The 19,982-nt window shown below is 45.1% G+C and overlaps 2 protein-coding genes across 7 annotated transcripts in view; one reads left to right on the plus strand and one right to left on the minus strand.

Annotated features, from left to right (window-relative positions):
• The window catches only part of ITIH6 (inter-alpha-trypsin inhibitor heavy chain family member 6), a 62,475-nt gene extending 54,416 nt beyond the window's left edge, over positions 1–8,059 (minus strand). The window contains exons 1-2 of the mRNA XM_053292695.1: positions 7,519–8,059; positions 7,309–7,377 (exon numbers count right to left, since the gene is read on the minus strand). The gene's annotated coding sequence lies outside the window, so the exon portion shown is untranslated. The remainder of the gene's footprint in view (positions 1–7,308; positions 7,378–7,518) is intronic.
• LOC128343517 (non-structural maintenance of chromosomes element 3 homolog) lies at positions 7,854–19,871 on the plus strand. 6 transcript variants are annotated; one of them, XM_053292706.1, is made up of 11 exons: positions 7,859–8,205; positions 8,884–8,941; positions 13,200–13,307; positions 13,806–13,869; positions 14,382–14,461; positions 15,872–15,966; positions 16,981–17,057; positions 17,142–17,187; positions 17,338–17,400; positions 18,182–18,296; positions 18,918–19,871. In XM_053292706.1, exons 1-11 carry the CDS (start codon positions 7,874–7,876, stop codon positions 18,996–18,998), a joined length of 1,119 nt encoding a protein of 372 aa, XP_053148681.1. In that variant the 5' UTR covers positions 7,859–7,873; the 3' UTR covers positions 18,999–19,871. The 6 variants fall into 6 exon arrangements, with proteins under 6 accessions (XP_053148684.1, XP_053148685.1, XP_053148681.1 ...); XM_053292708.1 differs by having other exon boundaries at positions 7,859–8,157; XM_053292712.1 differs by having other exon boundaries at positions 8,121–8,201.
• The last annotated feature ends 111 nt before the right edge of the window (positions 19,872–19,982 follow it).

Consider the following 19,982-nt stretch of genomic DNA (forward strand, 5'->3'; position numbering starts at 1 on the left):
AAAAGTTTACACCTCCACCATCTTGGTTTGGGGTGGATGACATAATCACAACTACACGAGGTGTCCCTATGTGTCACTCACTGCAACTGTACCTAATTTGGATTAAATTGGTTAGACAGTCCACAAATTAGCTTGCCTGAGCCTCAGATGTTCACGCAGCCGCCATCTTGAATTAGAGAGAATGACATCAGCACACATCACACCATTTGGGCATCTCTATGTGTCCCTACAGCTGTAGCAAATTTGGTTCAAATCAGTTAGGCTGTTTACAAGTTAGTCCATTTGCGCCTCAAAAGTTTACGTGTCCGCCATCTTGGGTCAGGGTGGATGATATCATAACAAACTGCGCCATTGAGGTGTCCCTATGTGTTCCTACAACTGTACCCGATTTGGTTCATATTTGTCTAGGCGTTGCGAAGTTGATGTGAGGGGACACCCGGACACCCACACGGACACACACCGACAGAATGCCGGGTGATCTCATAAACCTTCTGGGAAGTAGGCTAAAAAAAACCTGTTTAACAAGGACATAGAGATTCAGAGAAGGAAACAGGGGAAGGGGAAAAGGTAAATTGCACAAGACTCCTTTCAAACAACTTGAGGAGGAAATCACTTGCTTCCTGTGTGGTAAAAAAGGACATGTGAAATCAAAATGTGCATTCAGAAAGTCTGGTGCTGAAAAGAGAGTTAGCAATAGATATACTGCTGGATCAGGCCTAAGGCCTATCTAGTCCAGCATACAGTTTCACACAGTGGCCCACCAGATGCCTCTGGGAAACCCACAAGCAAGAAGTGAGTGCATGCCCTCTTTCCTGCTGTTACTTCCCTGAAACTGGTATTTAGAGGCATCTTGATTGATTGATGTGCAAACAGGTTCGATGTTGAACATGTTCAGCGTCAAACAGGTTTGGTTCAACTGTTCCGGGTTGAACCGAACCACCCCCTGTTCTGTCTGACCTTGCACCAAATCCTACTGGGAGTTTGTGATTTTTTTAAAAAACATTAATTTGTTTAAAAAAAAAAACCCTTACCCTCTCTGGTGGAGTTGTCTGAGGTGGAAGGAGGGGGGTCCGTGGAGGTTCCCCCTGCCCCCCTTATTCCATTAATCAGCCATTCAGCCACTCTTCAGCCAGTTTTCAACCTTCCCCCCTCGGTGTGTCAGTCATTTTGGAGGCCACCGCACCTGCGCAATAGGCCTCTGTGTGGCCTGGCATGACCCAGCATAGTTACATCTTCACGCATGGAGGTTGAGGTCAAGGTGCTAGCGGGCAAGTGTTACTCGAGACAAGTACAAGACACGATTCTTGCTCAAAGATGGTCATCTGCTTCGCACATTTATCAACTTACCTGGTCGGCTTTTTGTCCCTGGGGATGTAAATACTGTGTACAACAATCTTCAGCCGGAGTTTCTGAAGAGCTGTGATTTCTTCAGTCAGGATTTGAGATGGGCTTGCATCCAGCATGAGAGCCAGCGTGGTGTAGTGGTTAGAGTGCTAGACTAGGACCGGGGAGACCCGAGTTCAAATCCCCATTCAGCCAAATACTTGCTGGGTGACTCTGGGCCAGTCACGTCTCTCTCAGCCTAACCTACTTCACAGGGTTGTTGTGAGGAGAAACCTAAGTATGCAATACACCGCTCTGGGCTCCTTGGAGGAAGAGCGGGATATAAAATGTTAAATAAAATAAAATAAAATAAAATAAATAAATAAATAAATAAATCCAAACACACTGAGGCGACAGACTCAGCTTTGTCTTCAGTTCTAAACAAAAACACTAGAGTTTGCTAGCCCTGGCAAATATCTCTCTCTCTCTCTCTCTCTCTCTCTCTCTCTCTCTCTCTCTCTCTCACACACACACACACACACACACACACACAGACAGACAGACAGACAGACAGACTTATTCCAAATCTCCCTCCTCCTGTTAGTTAGTTTGAAGGGGGGGAAAGGCTAGATGCTGTTCTGTTTAGAAAAGCTTGCTTACCTCCTGAAGCTACTTCTGCTCTTCAAATTGACTATCCAGCATCCTGTTTCATACAGTGGCCCACCAGATGCCACTGGGAGTCTACAGGCAGGAGTTGAGGGCATGGTCTCACTCCTGCTGTTACTCCGCTGCAACTGGTATTCAGAGGCATCCTGCCTGAGGCTGGAAGTGGCCTACAGCCCTCCGAATAGTAGCCCTTGATGGACCTCTCCTCCATGAAGTTATCCAAACCCCTCTTACAGCCATCCAGGTTGTTGGCTGTCACCACATCTTGTGGCAGAGAACTCCACAAGTTGATTATGCATCGTGTGAAAAAGTACTTCCGTTTGTTGGTCCTAAATTTCATGGCAATCAATTTCATGGGATGACCCCTGGTTGTAGTGTTGTGTGAGAGGGAGAAAAAAATTATCTCTATCCACTTTCTCCACACCATGCATGATTTTATAGACCTCTATCATATCTCCCCGCAGTCGCCTTTTTTCTAAACTAAAAATCCCCAGGTGCTGTAGCCAGGGGTGTAACTATAATAGAGCAAGGAGATACAGTTGTCTGGGGGCACACTGCCTTGGGCCTCCCCCAGAGGCAAGTCACATGACTGACTCCCCCAGACTTCCTTCAGTTGTATTCATCCTCCAAAATTGATGTGAGTGTTAAGACCTGGAGCTACCAGAACAGCATGTCTTTCTCTAGTACCATTAAATGACTTACATCATCAAAAATTTACAAAACCTTAAAAAAAATAATTTAGGATGATGTTCTGTTGTGGTTCTTAGGATATATATAGATTTCTTTACTTCATGAGCTGAGCTTCAGTGAGGGGGGCACATTTTAAAATCTTGTCTCTGAACCCACTCCAACCTTGCTACACCCCTGGTTGTAGCCTTGCCTAATAAGAAGGTGCTCTAGGCCCCTGATCATCTTGGTTGCCCTCTTCTGCACCTTTTCCAGTTCTACAATGTCCTTGTGACCAGAATTGTACGCAGTACTCAGGGTGTGGCCGCACCATCATTTTGTATAAGGGCATTATAATATTAGCAGTTTTATTTTCAATCCCCTTCCTAATGCTCCCTAGCATGGAATTGGCCTTTTTCACAGATGCCACACATCGAGTTGACACTTTCAACGAGCTGTCCACCACGACCCCAAGATTCCTCTCCTGGTCAGTCACTGACAGCTCAGATCCCATCAAGGTGTACTTTAAGTTGGGGTTTTTCATCCCAATGTGCATCACTTTACACTTGCCAACACTGAACCACATTTGCCATTTTGTCACCCACTCACCCAGTTTGGAGAGAGCCTTTTGGAACTTCTCACAATCTGTTTTGGATTTCACTAACCGAAAGAGTTTGGTATCATCTGCAAATGTTGCCACCTCACTGCTTACTACTTCTAGATCATTTATGAATAAATTAAAAAGCACCAGTCTGAATACAGATCCCTGGGGGACCCCACTTCTTACTTCCCTCCATTGTGAAAACTCTGCATTTATACCTACCCTCTGTTTCCTGTTCTTCAACCAGTTAGCAATCCACACATGTATTTGTCCCATGACTGATAAGTTTCCTCAAGAGTCTTTGATGAGGAAGTTTATCAAAAGCTTTTTGGAAGTCCAGGTATGTCAATTGGATCACCTTTATCCACACACTTGCTGACACTCTCAAAGAACTCCAAAAGGTTTGTGAGGCAAGATTTACCTTTGCAGAAGCCATGCTGGTTCTTTCCGAGCAGGGCCTATTCTTCTCTGTGCTTTACAATTTTATCCTTGAGGATGCTTTCCATCAATTTGCCTGGAACGGACATAAAGCTAACCTGCCTGTAATTTCCCAGATCACCTCTGGATCCCTTTTTGAAAATTGATGTTACATTTGCTACTTTCCAGTCCTCCGGTACAGAACCTGATCGTAGGGATAAGTTATATATTTTTGCAAGGTGGAAGGCAATTTCACATTTGAGCTCTTTAAGGACTCTTGGATGGATGCCATCTGGCCCTGGCGATTTGTTAGTCTTCAATTTTTCCAGACAGTTTAGAACACCAACCCATCACTTTTATCTGACTTAGTTCTTTAGCCTCAGTTCTTTACTGCCCTGCCTCTCCTTGATGCCACCCTGATTTCCTTCTGCAACTCCCAGTCACTGTCAGCATTTTGAGCTGGAGGGCGATAGCACGTCCCCAGCAGCACATTTCCTTTCAGGCCTTGGATTGTCACTCACAGGGTTTCTGTGGAGGACTCCTGTCCTCCTAGGTTTTCTAGCTTGTTGGATTCGATCCCTTCTTTAACATACAGTGCTACTCCAACTTCAAGGAACCTCTCTCTGTTCTTTCTATAGAGTTTATATCCAGGGATCAGGGGCGTAGCCAGCCTGCCGGCAGCCTGTTTGCAGCTGTGGTGGGCGCCCTGATAGCCCCGCCCCCGCGTCTGACGTCAGATGCAGGGGGCGTGGTCTGGCTCCTGAATGGAGCTTTGAGGCTCTGTCCGAGAGTTGAATCTTAACTGCTGAAGGGGCCGCGTGGCCCCTTCGGCAGTTAGACAAAGGCTTGGTCGCAGCGCAGCCCAGGAGCGGCTCTTCCCTGCAGGGAAGAGTCTTAGGACTGCAGCGCCAGTCTTAGCTTCTGAAGAGGCCGCGCGGCCCCTTCAGGAGCTAGTTAGGCTGGCGCTGCATTTGCAGTGCACAGCCAGGAGCGACTCTTCCCTGCCTTTGCAGGGAAGAGCTGCACCTGGCTAGTGCTGCAAACGCAGCGCCAGCCTTAGTTTACCGGTAGCTCCCGAAGGGGCCAGGCATCATTTTTAAAGCTGCTCTGCTACCTTTTTACTTTAAGTGCCAGCAGTCTGGTTCCCTCATGGTTCAAATGCAGCCTGTCCCTTTTGTACAATCTTTGCTTGCCCCAAATTTAGGCTGATAGGTAGCATATTGAAATTCAGGACCCCCAAGGTAGCATTCTCAGAAATGCTACCTGTTCCATGTACAGGTTCAGTGAGACAGGCAGAGCTGAGGGGTCTCAATGCATGGATGAGACAGTGTCGGGAGGAGGGGTTTAGATTTGTTAGACACCGTCTAACACATTTTCCCCTTCCTCAGACTGATGTCCTCTTTCTCCGAGACCTTCATTCTCCCTGACAGCAGAGGAGATATCAGCCTTGGAGTGGGATGCCTCTACCACATCCCTTAAGGTCTTGTCCGCATTCCTCTCTGTCTGTCTGAGCTTTTCCAAATCCATCACATTGGTCTCGAGGGAATGAACTTGTTCCCTGAGAGCCAGGAGCTCCTTGCACCAAGCACACACCTATGACTTCTGCCCATAGAACATATACATGCGACACTCTGTGCAATACACTGGGAAGTGCCCCCTCTCTTGCTGGCTTTCTATCTTCATAACTGGTTTTGTTGGATGTTCACAGTATTTGGAGATAGATAGTTTATTAGCAAGTTAGCTCTTAGCTGTATTGGTGCTATTTAGATGTACCAACTTCCTTTCTCAAGAATATGAAGGAGAGAGTAGTACTTACCTTCTCTTCCCACTGGGCTCCTTGTGATCAAGTGGCCTTGTTCCAGGCTCCCCTGCATATTTCCCACTAAACTCCCAAAAAACTCCAATGCCCTGCTTGATGTGCTCTCGGGCCTTCACCCTTGTATTCAAGAACAGCAGACAAACTGACTGTGCTCAGGAATGTGACCCCCCCCCCCCCCACAAGCTGAGGCAGGCACTCACCTGGAGTGAATCCCCCGCTCAGGCTACTCTTCAGTCAAAGACACAAACACTTCTACCCAGACAGAAAACAAACCCTAGAAAGCCTCCAGCCCTAACAGTCTTAGTTTCTCCTTCCCCTCTTGTTTTCCTGGTGATTTGTTTATTTGTTTATTTATTATTTCTTTGCTGTGTTCCCTTGCTTGATTTCTTCCTTAGGAGAGAAATATAAGCTTGTTGCTTCCTCTTGCTCCCAGACCAGCAGGCAACTCATGAATGTTGGGATGGTACCTCTTTCATGATCAGATCTTTACCTCTCCAAAGGCAGGGAAGCAAGTCAACTGGAATGGCTTGATGCTAGATCAGGTGGATACTCTGGCAGGGGTCTTTCTCAGCCCTGATATGCTTGGCATAATCATCATCTCTGGTAGGGGTCATCCCCAGTCCTGCTGTGCTTGGATGGGGCTCGTTCCTGGGTCCGCTTAGCCAATCAGTCAGACACAAGGATTGGGAATTATTAATTGAGGTTTATTGCTCTGCAGTCAGCAATAGGTAATCAATAGGCTCACGCTCTCAAACTGATTACAGTTTGGTTACAGGTCCATCTTACATTTATACAGACAATCTAAATGGTGCTGACACCCTAGACATAGTATACATGGCCCAAGTATCTAATACGCATGCAAATGATTAATTGTTCATTGGGTGATTACTCCTTATTTGGTTAGATCCTGTTTTATTGACTGTCAGCAAAAAACAGTGAGAACCTTGACTATGTTAAAAAGGTTCATAGATACAATTTTGCTACAGAGAGATAATGGCGTTAATCATGAGAGGCAGTGATGTCCCAGAGCTGGGCTGGGGTTAGAAATGGGGTTTCTAAGTGTTACCCGTGAATCTAAGCATTTCGTATTGATCTATATGTATTGATCCTAGGGTATATAGTTAATGGAGAACTGAGCTCTTGCTACACCATTTGGATGGTAGCTAAAGAGAGCAAGAGTCCCCTCCATCTTGTATTCCTGAACGTATGTCAGTGGGAAAGAATCTGCTTAGTATGCTTTGGTTCTCATACTAAGCAGACCTTGTAACCTGCAACATAATATATATTCTCTATGCCTTGCTTTGTTCTGGCCTGCTGGTCAGGAGAGGTGATGATGCTGGTATCTGAACTGCCTCCTCGAAAGCTGCATAAGCACTCCTTTAACAATGGTAGTATTGTACGCCTGTTGGCCTAATATGGAGTTGTACGGCCAGACTACCTGGCTGGCTTGTTGTGAATGATGATGTATTCAGATGTATCAATTGTTGTATAAAAGCTTTGGACTAACACCATCTTAGGTCCGTCTTGTCTTTGGGAGCTATCCTCTAGATGGCCACTTTGTTAACTCTGCAGAATTCAATAAAGCTTCTTTGAACTATAAAGTTTTCTCCTCCTTGGTATGTACAAAATTGGCTATCGTCTACCAAGTAGATCGTAACCCTTTGGTTAACGTAAGTAAAATGAAGTTGCTTTGGTTTTCTGAACACATCACTTGATGTAAGTATTTTGGGGGGAAATTCAGACCAAACAGTAACAAATTCAATTTAAAAAGTCAGAGAATTAACACACAATAAAAACAGAATTAAAACTAACTTACACTGTACAGGATCCTGTTGTTGCTGCTGTCAAAAGGTTATTTATTGTACAGATCCCAGGAGCAACATGACTAGAAAAAAATGGTTTCCAAATTAGTCCTCGTGGTAGTGCAGCTGGAATCTATGAAGCCCATTTACAAAATCTGCACACACACATGACGCAGCCCAATCCTATTCATGTTTACTCAAATGTTAAGTCCCCTCCCACTTACCTTCGCTTATCCCCATGTAAGTGTGAATAGGATTCTAGCCTTAGTTTGCACACACGGAAAGTGCAGGAACCAGTGGCGGCACCAGAAAAAAACATTTGCAGGGGGCACAGAAGGGGCAAAGAGCATTATTTGTGGATGGGCAAGGTGTCCCACACATTAGATCTCTGATAAAATGGCGGGGGGGGGAGTGGCGGCGGGAGTCGCTTTTCGGGGAGGGGGTGCTTGCCCCCTGTGCTTTCTCTCTGGAGCTGTTGTCCTTGGCCGGAGGAGCGCTGCCTTCTTCCTAGAGTCACCCTAACCCGGGTGTGGCGATGTTACTTGATGATGGGTGTGTGAAAAGAAGTGTCAGTGATCTATGAACAGCCAGGGTAAGCCAGGCTCAAAGGAGATAACGTATCTGGGGCAGATACTCCCCCCTCACACAACCCTTTCTCCTTGGGCCAGGATATCTTCTTTTACACCACCACAGCCCCGGCGGGAGCAGAGGCCATTAGGCACGCTCGAGAAGCAGCAGCTCGAGTCGGGCGTTGCCAAGCAACGACGCACAGCGTTTCCCACCCGCCCGAGAAGATGGCGCGTCGATGAAGAGGCGCATGCGCGTTCTGGGATCCGGGCGGAAGCACGAACGAGTGCGCAAAGGTGCTGGAGGCAATTGGACCCGAGAGGGCGGTTTGCCCTTGACCGTAGGTGAGGGGGGCTTGCTGAGGGCGGTGGGAAACGCAGCAGAGATACAGAGAGTTGGTTTTCGCATCCACCACCAGCATTACTGTGGGAGGAGTTTTCTCATGGGAGAGGGCTCGTGGGCAGGACTCCAACAGGTGCAGATTTTCTCATCCGTTCTGCTGGTATCAGTTGTAACTCTTGATTTTCTTCTGCCTGTTGTGTAGCTGTTAAAGGCCCAGGCCCCTTGCCGGGCGTGGGCATGAGGACTCAACTGCCTGTGCCTGGTCACAACCTGAGATATGGGGTGCAGAAGAAATTGCAGAAGCAAGTTGGGTTGCTGTCTTGTTTTCATGCAGACCTCCAGACAAATTTGACAAGTGAATGTTTTTCCCATCACTCTGCTAGAGTAATAATGCCTGCTCAATTCCTGCCTGTCACCTGGCTGTTAAAGGCTTGAAGAACCCTAACTGGGGGTGGATGGTAGTGAGCATGGTCTTTTGAGTGGCAACTTGAGGTGGGATGCAAGTTGGGAACCTGGTGGATGTAGCCTTTTGGGCCAGATTCTCCACTGAAGAAGACAAATCTGTTTGGATCCAAAAGAAGCTGCATGCTGTCTGGAAGGATATGTAAGGGGGAAAGGATGCAAATCCTTACACCAGTAGCAGGATCCCTGCTATAACTTTCTCTTCCTGCTTCTTTTAGGACTCTTCTCAGAGAGATGACCCAGAACAGGCGTAGCAAAGGACCTGGCACTTCCCAGGTATGTAAATTTCTTGTTTATTATATGTTGATATAGCCTATCCTGTCCCAAGGGATTAGGGTGGATTGCATAAAATGCATACAGCTTTACATTGTGGGGAAAGGGGAAAGGAGAAAAAATGTATTAATTCACAGCCCAACTGCTGCTTCAGCTTAGACTTTTAAACATACTTCAGTATGATACATTAGTTAGTGATACATGTATCATGTGGCATGATGAACCTTAGTGCCTTGTTTTGTACACACTTTTAAAAACATACTAGTTTGTTATACATACACATATTACAGTTATCCTATATAATAAAACCCTAGCGTGTGCGCCCGTGTCTTCCCTGGCGTGTCCGCCCGTGTCTCCCTCGGCTGTTCTGGGTGTGCGTGGTGCGCGTGCGCAGAAGAGCTGAGGGAGACACGAGCGCCGGCTGCCATGTTGGCCGGTTGATCGGCCCGGCCTCAGGAAGGCCGGAGGGACCGGGCGGGCCGCGGGGAGGGCAGAGGCGGCGGCGGCGGGACCGGCCCTGCCGCAGGGAAAGCTGAGGCAGTGGCGGCGGGTCCGGCCCGGCTGCGGGAAGGGAAGCGGCGGCCTCGGCCAGAGGTCGAGGCCAGAGGAGGCAGAGGGCCCAGGCCATGAGGGAGGGGGGAAAGAGCGGCAGACACGCTGCGGCCGAGCCAGCGGCAGAGCCGCGGCCTCGGCCAGAGGAGGCGGAGGGCCCCCGCCAGGAGGCGGCAGCGGGGGAGGCCAGGGAAGATGGCAGACCTGGGGGAAGCCGGAGCCCTGGGTAAGCGGGCCCTGCTGAGGGCCCCGGCTGGAGGAGGCGGAGGGCCCGGGCGGGAGGAGGCGGCTGGGGAGGGTGGAAAAGGCTACTAGTGCCCGTTAATTTAATGGGCTGAAAGACACTAGTCTTGATATATTTGCGTTGGCTTCCAGTGTGTGTTTGGTCTCAATTCAAGATGGTCTTATAACCCCCTAAACAATTTGGGGCCTGATTATCTCAGAGAATGTCTCACTCCATACGCACCCTCCTGTGATTTAAAACCTACCGATGAGGCCTTATTAAACATCCCATCATTATGAGACATTGGGTCTCTTGGGTGGTAGTCCTGGTACTTTGGAATGGTCTACTGAAGCTTCCTCTCTGCTAATCTTCCAGAGAGGGGTAGATATTTCTTTTCTGTCATTCTTTCAGAAATCAAGTTTCCTACGCAGTTATATTTTGTTGTTTGGTTATTTTATTTATATGTGTGTGTTTCTTGTGTATATCCGTGGTCTTCTGATTCTTATTATATTATTTGTTCTTCTTCTGTATTGTATTACACTGCCTGGGAAATACACAATCAAAGACAGTATAGATAGAAATCCCATGAATAAATAAATAGTGGAGGCCTAATTGTGTGCCAGTGAGCATTTGCTTGCATTTTAAAGAGATAAATATTTTTGTCAGGGTGGTTATTGTAGGTCTCATAGAGTTCTGCTTCTGTTTGAAGCAGAACTTAAATATTCAGCTATATAAGAGCAGTTCTTCTGGATCAAGTCCAAGGCCCATCTAGTCCAGCATCCTATTTCACACAGTGGCCCACCAGATGCCACTGCAGCCTACAGGCAGGAGTTGAGGGCATGCCCTCTCTCCTGCTGTTACTTCCCTGCAACTGGTACTCAGAGGCATCCTGCCTTTGAGGCTGGAGGTGGCCTATAGTCCTCCGACTAGTAGCCCTTGATGGACCTCTCCTCCATGAAGTTATCAAAACCCCTCTTCAAGCTATCCAGGCTGTTGGCTGTCGGCTGTCACCACATCTTGTGGCAGAGAATTCCACATCTTGTGGCAGAGATTATGTGTTATGTGAGAAAGTACCTCCGTTTGCTGGTCCTAAATTTCCTGGCAATCAATTTCATGGGATGACCCCTGGTTCTAGTGTTATGTGAGAAGGAGAAGAATTTCTCTCTATCCACTTTCTCCACACCATGCATGATTTTATAGACCTCTATCATGTCACCCTCTAGTCGTCTTTTTTCTAAACTAAACATCCGCAGGTGTTGTAGCCTTGCCTCATAAGAAAGGTGCTCTAGGCCCCTGATCATATTGGTTGCTCTCTTCTGCACCTTTTCCAGTTCTACAATGTCCTTTTTTAGATGTGACCAGAATTGTACGCAGTACTCCAGGTGTGGCCGCACCATAGTTTTGTATAAGGGCATTATAATATTAGCAGTTTCATTTTCAGTCCCCTTCCTAATGCTCCCTAGCATGGAATTAGCCTTTTTCACAGGTGCCACACATTGAGTTGACACTTTCAATGAGCTGTCCACCACAACCCCAAGATCCCTCTCCTGGTCAGTCACCGACAGCTCGGATCCCATCAGTGTACTTGAAGTTGGGGTTTTTGTCCCAATGTGCATCACTTTACACTTGCCAACACTTGCCAACATTGAACCATATTTGCCTTTTTGTTGCCCACTCACCCAGTGCTCCTTGTGGAGCTCCTCACAATCTGTTTTGGATTTCACTACTCGACAGAGTTTGGTGACATCTGCAAATTTGGCCACTTCGCTGCTTACACCAATTTCTAGATCATTTATGAATAAATTAAAAAGCACTGGTCCCAGTACAGATCCCTGGGGGACCCCACTTCTTACTTCCCTGCATTGTGAAAACTCTTCATTTATCTCTACCCTCTGTTTCCTGTCTTTCAACCAGTTAGCAATCCACACATGTACTTGTCCCCTTATCCCATAACTGCTAAGATTTCTCAGGAGTCTTTGATGAGGAACTTTGTCGAAAGCTTTTTGGAAGTCCAGATATACTTTGTCAACTGGATCACCTTGATCCACATACTTGTTTACACTCTCAAAGAATTCCAAAAGGTTTGTGAAGCAAAATATATGAAGGAAGGTGTTTTGAATAGTAAAAACTTTAACATTTTTTAAGTTTTTCACTATGAAACTTTTCTTCTAAATATCTTTTAAATTATGTCGTGGCTCCTCTGAAAAACCTCATCTTCCAGAATAATAGAAATACCTAGAATTTGTATAGGTGTTTTTGAGTGCTCAAAGTGTTTCACATACATTGATCTCTGCAATGCTTACAACATTAATAATGTAGGTCAGTTTTGTCCCCATATTACAAATGGGATGGACTTGCCTAAGGCCCAGCTTAGTCTTAGCCATTACTGTACAGAAGTGTAATTTATTTTATTGCGAATTCTTGGTTCTCAGCTCTGCCCCCACTGAATTAACTGCCATATGCTCATATTCTAGTTGTTTGCATAGGGTTAAAATAAAAGGACGCAACCCCTGAAACATTTATGGGAGAGAACCTATAAATCATAAAATGAGAGAACCTATAAATCATAAAACATTCTTGAGAGGTTCCTAGCCAACGCTTTCTTGAGCTGATCACTTTAATTGATTGTCTTTTACTTTATAGCCTGGCTTCAATATAAGGAGCTCCTAAAGCAGCTAACAATATATAAAATCATGATTTTTATGTTAAAAACATTAACATACATTCAAATTCCCACGATTCTAAAAGTAGCAGTAAGACTAACCAAACATTTTCCCTTCCTCCCTCGGTTCTCTAATGCTAGGTGGAATAAGAAGACCTTAGTTTCCTTTGCCTAGGAAACAAGAATTATAGTTATTTATATCAAAGTAATATTGCTATTTTGTTGATATTGCTTTTAAAATTGGGGAGCTTCCTTAACTGAAGAACTCAAATCTTCCTTTTTGTTGTTTAGTAATTTTACTACTTGTTCGGTTCTGAGATGATATGGTGAATAATTTTGCCTACCTGTTCAAGCCTGCGAAGATCTCTTGTATGTTCCTGCCCTGATAGCCCCCACCTAAGGACTATAACTAAATGCCAGTCCCGGAATAAGAGGTAGATTCCAAATTATGATGCAAAATTTGGGAAACTCCATCCTTATCTGGTCACTTTGACAAACAAAAGCTTGCTTGTTTTGGTTTTTTTGCAGTGGACGGCACTCTGATCTAGCCTGTCTTTTTTCTAATCTTAAGGCTAGGCCTGTCTTTTTTTCTAATCTTAAGGCTAGGCCTGTCTTTTTTCTAATCTTAAGGCTAGGCCTGTCTTCTTGTAATGCAGTTGAAAAAACCATTGTCTTTATCTCAGACAACTTGTACACAGCCCTACACGTAACTAGTGTGGGGTCAGAAGTGGCCCCCTCTTAAGAGGAAAGTATGTGCGAACCCCATTTCAGATTCCCAAAGCCAATGCTCTAGTAGCAGAATCCTCCTTTCTGCTTTTCTCCAGGCACAGTACATGGATGTAGATGAAGACTACCCATTGACACAAACTCAGACACCTAGCCAGGTGCAACGCAACTTGGAACGCCACCCACAGAGTCAAGTGCAACATAAAGTAAGAGGAGACCCTGCTGCTATTGTGTGCCTCCTTGAGTTCTTCTCATGATTGACTCTGACTAGGCTGCACATATACCACTTTAAAATTCTCCATATAACGGATTTGCATGGTTGAACAGATTTGCATGGTTTCTTCTGCATTTATGTTTGTTTTAAGCACACTATTCTAGTTTTAATGCTTGTGGGAAGAGTCAGTACACTGAAGCCTACCCCCTACCACTGAAAATCTTATTCAGCCATCCCTCTGGCTTCTGAAATTCCAGTAGGCATTGCCCTATGCTTTCAAGTATATCTTTGCACCCATAATGATAGAAATATGACTCTGTTTAGAAGAAGAAGAAAAATGAAAACTGAGATTCTGTTTAGAAGAAGAAGAAAAATGAAAACTGAGATTCTCAGATATTGACTTGTCTGCCCAGTATCACATTTTGCACTTCCACCAAAACTCAGCATGTATACTGCTCTGACTACAGCCTATGCTGCATTCTCTCTACAGGTGAATGAGCTGGTGCAGTTTTTGCTGGTCAAAGACCAGAAGAAGATCCCTATTAAACGGGCTGGTAAGAACTGATTTGTTGAAGGCACCAAAGAGACCCAGATTATTTTGTTAATTAGATTAAACAAACTGTTAGATTAAGTAAATTTGTGTACTTTTTCATAATTACACTTCAAAGATTTATTTCCCCCAAAGATCTTTTGACAAAGGCTTGCACTATCATTGAGGAATAGAGGGAGAAAAAGATATAGAGCTTTGGTAGCTAGAGCAGAGAAGTGTGCACAGATAGGATATAGTAGTGGCTGGAAAGGGGTGAGGAGTGTGCAAGGTATCCCCACTGTCCCTCACACCCACAACTGCTGGAGGCCTTGCACAGCTCTCCCTTTTTTTGCTGAACCCTTACCAGACACTCCTCCCATACTTCCAAATGCTACAACCAGGAGGGGCTGGAAATTTGTCTTTGGGCAAATTTTTGTAGATTTCATTGCTCTACATATCTGTTTTCAGTACAGAACTTTTTTCACAAAACTTTGCTCTGTAAGCAGCCCTGTTCTGCAGACCTCTCTCTCATTGCAGATATTCTGAAACATGTGGTCAAGGACTACAAAGATGTCTATCCTGAGATCCTCAGACGTGCCAACCAGACCCTTCAGCAGGTAAGGAAGGAGTCCCCTAATGGTTTAGATAAATCCATGGGGTTTCATCCATTTTGATTTGCTTATGGATTCTGATGAGGCCTGTAGCAGAGCGAAGATGCCTAGCCTAGCCCGGCTAGCCACGCCCCCTGCGTCTGCCGTCAGAGTACGTCTGATATCAAATGCAGGGTGTGTGGCCACCTAGTAGATGAGGCTGTGTGCCCCACTTGTGAGTAAACTTTGGCCAGCACCGCCTCTCCTCCCTGCTTGCAAGGGCAGAGAGATGTGAGAACCCAGGCTGAGAACCCAGCGCTGGCTGAAGCTTTTCAAAAACAGAGTTATGAATGCGACACTGGCCAAAGTTTACTCACAAATGGGGTGTGTGGCCCTGTCTGCTAATGTGGCCATGCCCTCTGCATCTGATGTCATGTGCAGGGGGCGTGGTGTGGCCCCTCAACACAGCTGCCTGGGTAATTTGGACCACCCCCAACCCTGTGCAGTGGTGGCTGCACCTGTGGATGAAGCCCCCTGCTCAAAGCATGACCATGCAGGGAAGGATGCTGCTTCAGAGTTGGAATTGGTTGACTGTAAAGGTAAAGTAAAGTGTGCTGTCGAGCTGATGTTGACTCCTGGAGACCACAGAGCCCTGTGGTTTTTCTTTGGTAGAATACAGGAGGGGTTTACCGTTGCCATCTCCCATGCAGTATGAGATGATGCCTTTCAGCATCTTCCTGTATTGCTGCTGCCCAATATGGGTGTTTTCCATAGTCTGGGGAACATACCAGCGGGGATTTGAACCAGCAACCTCTGGCTTGGTAATCAAGCCATTTCCACACTGGGCCATTAGGCAGGCTGGGTAAAAGTTAGGAGAATGGCAGAGAGTGTTTTATTCTTGCAGTCAGATCAGCTGTTATACTCTGACCTGACATGAAGGTGGGGACGGGAGGGGTAGCTGCTTTACATAAATCGCTACAAAGATCTCTTGAATCTGCTTCTTGGCCCTTTCTGTATAATTGTGAATAGTCAAGACCCATGATCAGGTATGCTGGTTCACTGTAAGTCAAAATGCCAAATTCAGGAATCTAAATTCTGTACATTCTCTATGAACAAAATGACTTGTGCTAATAACAGAAATTGTGATGTCCGTTCCTCTGACTGATTTGTTAATCTTCCAGCATTTTTCTTGGAGGAAGATACAAAACTGTATACGAATCTGTCTTTCCTATTGAATATTAAAACCAACTTGGGTCAAATTGATCAATGCTTTAAATGGAAACAAATTGTACAAATTAAGACAGTTCACATTATTTTGCTTAATTGCTGTATTTTGATTGTGATTTATCTCTCCTCTCAATAGCTGAAGGAATTAGAATAGTAAAGGAGAGAAAGTGCCTTTGAGACTTTTGCCTGATCCGTTTTTCTGCTTTGCAGGTATTTGGGATGGAGTTGGTGGAAATTGATCCAAAACTTCACACCTACATCATAATCAGCAATTTGCCACCACTGGAAGGGGACTGCATCAAAGAGTAAGAAGAGTGACAGCATACATTGCTGATCTGCATTGCCAGACCTAACTGAAAGCAGAACAAAATCTTGCATAGTTGAAGGATTTCCAATAGCTTTCCCCACCCTTCTCTGAAAAATAGGCTTTAGTGCTGGAACATACATTTTCTCATCCTAGTAGCTGCATGAGTCATCTTAAGTGGGGCATGGTAAAATGCTTGACTAACAAGCAGAAGGTTGCCGGTTCGAATCCCTGCTGGTACTATATTGGGCAGCAGCAATATAGGAAGATGCTGAAAGGCATCATTTCATACTGCTCAGGAGGAGGCAATGGTAAAACCCTCCTATATTCTACCAAAGAAAACCACAGGACTCTGTGGGTGCCAGGAGTCAAAATCGGCCTGATGGCACACTTTACCTTTAGTTGCTGTGGGAGGTAGTTTCTGTTATACTGCACCTCTGTGAGAGCATCTCAGCATTGCACAAAAGGTGGGGGAATCCCCTTTCCACCAAGCTGGGAAGGAAGGCTGGAGGTTTTCCATGTTGCTTTGAAGGCACTCTTAGGGCCTTGACAGTGCACTGTAAAAGAGGCAAGCTCTATCCCTGAAAACTCTTTGTGCTTTGGACATATAGCATGACTGATAACATTTGTGGCAACCAAGATCCTACATTGGATTGTTGTCACCTCCCCTTCATTGAATGCATAAATCATTGCTGGTTACCAAAGCTGTGTATCAGCAGAGAGGAGCACCAGGCCAACCCTCACCATATGATCCCTGGTGTACAATGATAGTTGCCTCCTGGGGAGTGAGGGGACGGGGGTGCTTCCACTAGTGCAAAAACCAAGTGTTTATACAACTTCTTGAGTCCTGTCCTTGCATGGTGCATTTTAACCAAAATATCTATGCTGTAAGTTCTTGGGAGTTGTTTGATTTAAAATGTGCTTGTTCCTTGAGAATCCAAGCGTGGGCTATGTCATTGAGTCCATGGTGTTCGCTTCCAAATGAGGAAAGTGAACCCCCTTTTTCCTTTTGCAGGGATGAGAACCACAAGATGGGTCTCCTCATCATAATTCTCAGTCTGATTTTCATGAAGGGCAATGTGGTCAAAGATTGTAAGTGTCAGTCTCACCCAGCTCACTTCATTTCTTTATTGGCTTCACCTGCCAGCCTTCATCTCTTGCTTTCTCTCCATCCAGCTGCTGTTTGGGAGATGCTGAGGAGGCTGCGAATCGATTGCTCTGGGTATGATTGGCTGCTCTGAGGTAGCTGGGGGTAATAATCTGAGCTGTACATCTCACCCCTTCGGTGGACAGGTGGGTTAGGGAAGCAGATAACATCTAGCTCATTTGATGCTGTGTACCCTGACAAGACCATGTTCTCTTCTCTTTCCAGGGAAAAGCACAAGATTTTTGGTGATGTGAAGAAGCTAGTAACAGAGGAATTTGTCAGGCAAAAGTGAGTATGTGGTTGCCAGGCCCCATTCAGTTTTGGGTCTAAAAAAATAGTGGTGGTTCTGGCTTAAGAATAGTTAGAGATTGGAATCCAGAACCAGTGGAACTCTTCTGCTTGCACAATGGGAGGGAATGATTTTTCACCCATTCCCCTCCCACCCACTGCAACCCCCCTGTGCCTTCCAAAAATACGTACTTGAGAACTGAGGAACTATCGGACAGATTTTTGGGAGGGGCACAGGAAGCTGCAGAGGGAACAATCTGTAAAAGTCACCCCTTCCTCTTCATTCAAAAGCGAGTTGAAACTCTCTGCCCATTGCTTGTTTTGTCTAATGGCCAGAATGGAATGGGGAACCAAGAGTTGAAATGTCCCCTAGAGAATGCATTGTAATAAGCATATGGGTTATGGAGATCTGTTCCCTCCCTTTCTTTTCACCCATCCCCAGTAACCACAAGCATCTAAGTTCTACCAGTTCCTTTTCAGAGGCAGAAATTAAATATGGGCTCTCTACTCCAAGTAGCAATATACAGCTAAACGCTTTGGAGCTGTGTCAGTTTATAACAATGGTTCATTGCATGTTCCTTGTACTTTGATGTTTGGGTTTGCTGGTTGAAATCCCTGGTCTGCACAGAGCAGCTATGGCAGAAACCATGCATTCTGAGTGCTTGTAGGATTCTTCTCTCTTACCCAGGGGTCACCAGACTGGATTACAGATGCTCTACATTTATTCTTTCTGCTTCTGACAAGAGAGCACAAGAGCAATCACACGGTTTCAATTTTCTAGGTATCTGGAATATACTCGTCTTCCACACACAGACCCACCAGAGTTTGAGTTCAGATGGGGACCACGAGCTGCTAAAGAGACTTCAAAGAAGCAGATCCTACAGTTTATTGCCAAGGTACTGACCAGTGGCTACAAGACATTGGCAGTCCAGGGAAATGGAAGAAAGGATTTACCCTTGGGGTTAGAAACCTCACATATGAATGTTTTGGCAGAGTGGAGAAATAAGAATCTTATTTTCATGAAAGTTGAGAATATGTGGATAGTAAAGGGCAAAGGCCATCACTAACTCTGTAGGGCCCTGGCCAGTAGTAGTACTGCCAAGTTCCTGTTTGAGATTCTGTTCTTCTCCTAGATAATCGAATGAATACATACATACATACATACATACATACATACATACATACCTTCCCAGTGTATTTAGGGTTTTCTCTGCAGCCCTGTGGGTTAGTAACTTGCTTTGAAAATGTGAGATGTTTAGAGTGTTAAAGTGTGTAACACACATACACACTCACAATCTTGTGTATACATTCTCCCCCAGTGGAGGGAGGTTGTTCCTCCCATCATTGAATACACTCCTATCCATTGGGGAGAATGACCTATCAGGTAAGTCCCAACTTCTCCCCTCTGTTAAGTTGGTGGCTTCAGAGCATATGGGGTTGTTTTTTGTTTTTTATTTTAAATAGCTTTTCCATGTTGTGTGTTTGCTAATGAAATCATCTGTTTTTTGGTTTATCAGATACAGAACAAGAACCCCAAGACTTGGATAAGCCAGTACAATGAAGCTGAAGCTGAGACTAATGCTGCAGCACGACAGTAGCCTGCAGGGAGCCATCAAACCCCTTGCATGGGATTGTGTCTACAGTTACCCACTGTCTGATGCTGGGAGAGGTGCCTTCAGTTTCACTCTATAGGAGCTGGGTTTCCTATAAAGTGATCTATGCACCTTAACAGGCTTCCCCATAATAGACTGGCAATGAAAGGGTAAAAGAGATTTTTTGTTAAGCCTGTGTGACTAAGCAGTGCTCAAGTTATGGTGCTTTCTGGATGGCTTGTTATTGGTGAGAATATGGAACAAAGGAAAAATATACTATTCAGATATAGAACTGCTTTGTATTAAAATATTGCAATAATATGGAGGGCACACATTATAGAGGATGTGTACCTCTATTAAAATCAAATAAAAATAAGGGGCATGGTCCAGCCCGAGTTAATCATATTGTCATCTTGATTGATCTTAATGAGAGAGATAACCACATGCTTTAAATCTCTCTTATAGAAATCAATGGGCCTTAAAAGTGCTTAACTTTTTCAGGATCTCTTCCCCCCCCCCCCTTTTGATTTACTAGTCTTTTCTTTGACAGTCTGAGAAATGGACCAAAGCTGGGGAAGTGTAGATAGTGGGGAGAAAAATACATTCTATGAACCTGTCCAGGCATTGAGGCTAACTTCAGATGTCCTGCTTTGTCTCTGACATCAGAAATGCAGCAGATGGGCATGAGGGACAAGGCATTCTCTATGCCAAGGTTATAGTATGCCTTCTCAAAAGAGGTCCACCTCTGCTTACCTTTCACCAAGCTTTTTTGGGTGCTGCATTTTGGCAGTATCCTGCTGTCTGTTTTTAAAGGTTTTTTGTATCACTGGCATTCTAATGTTGCTTGTGGTATAAATAAATAAATATAGTCTAAATGTACTGTTGTGATGTTTTATACTTAGCTGGCTGTTATGGTTATTTCTCTGAACTTTGCAGAATGAAAATACCTTTGAAATAAATAAAATAAATCCAGAGCGCCACACACCAAAC

The sequence above is a fragment of the Hemicordylus capensis genome, chromosome 2, assembly GCF_027244095.1.
Source record: "Hemicordylus capensis ecotype Gifberg chromosome 2, rHemCap1.1.pri, whole genome shotgun sequence".
Classification (NCBI taxonomy): Eukaryota; Metazoa; Chordata; class Lepidosauria; order Squamata; family Cordylidae; genus Hemicordylus; species Hemicordylus capensis.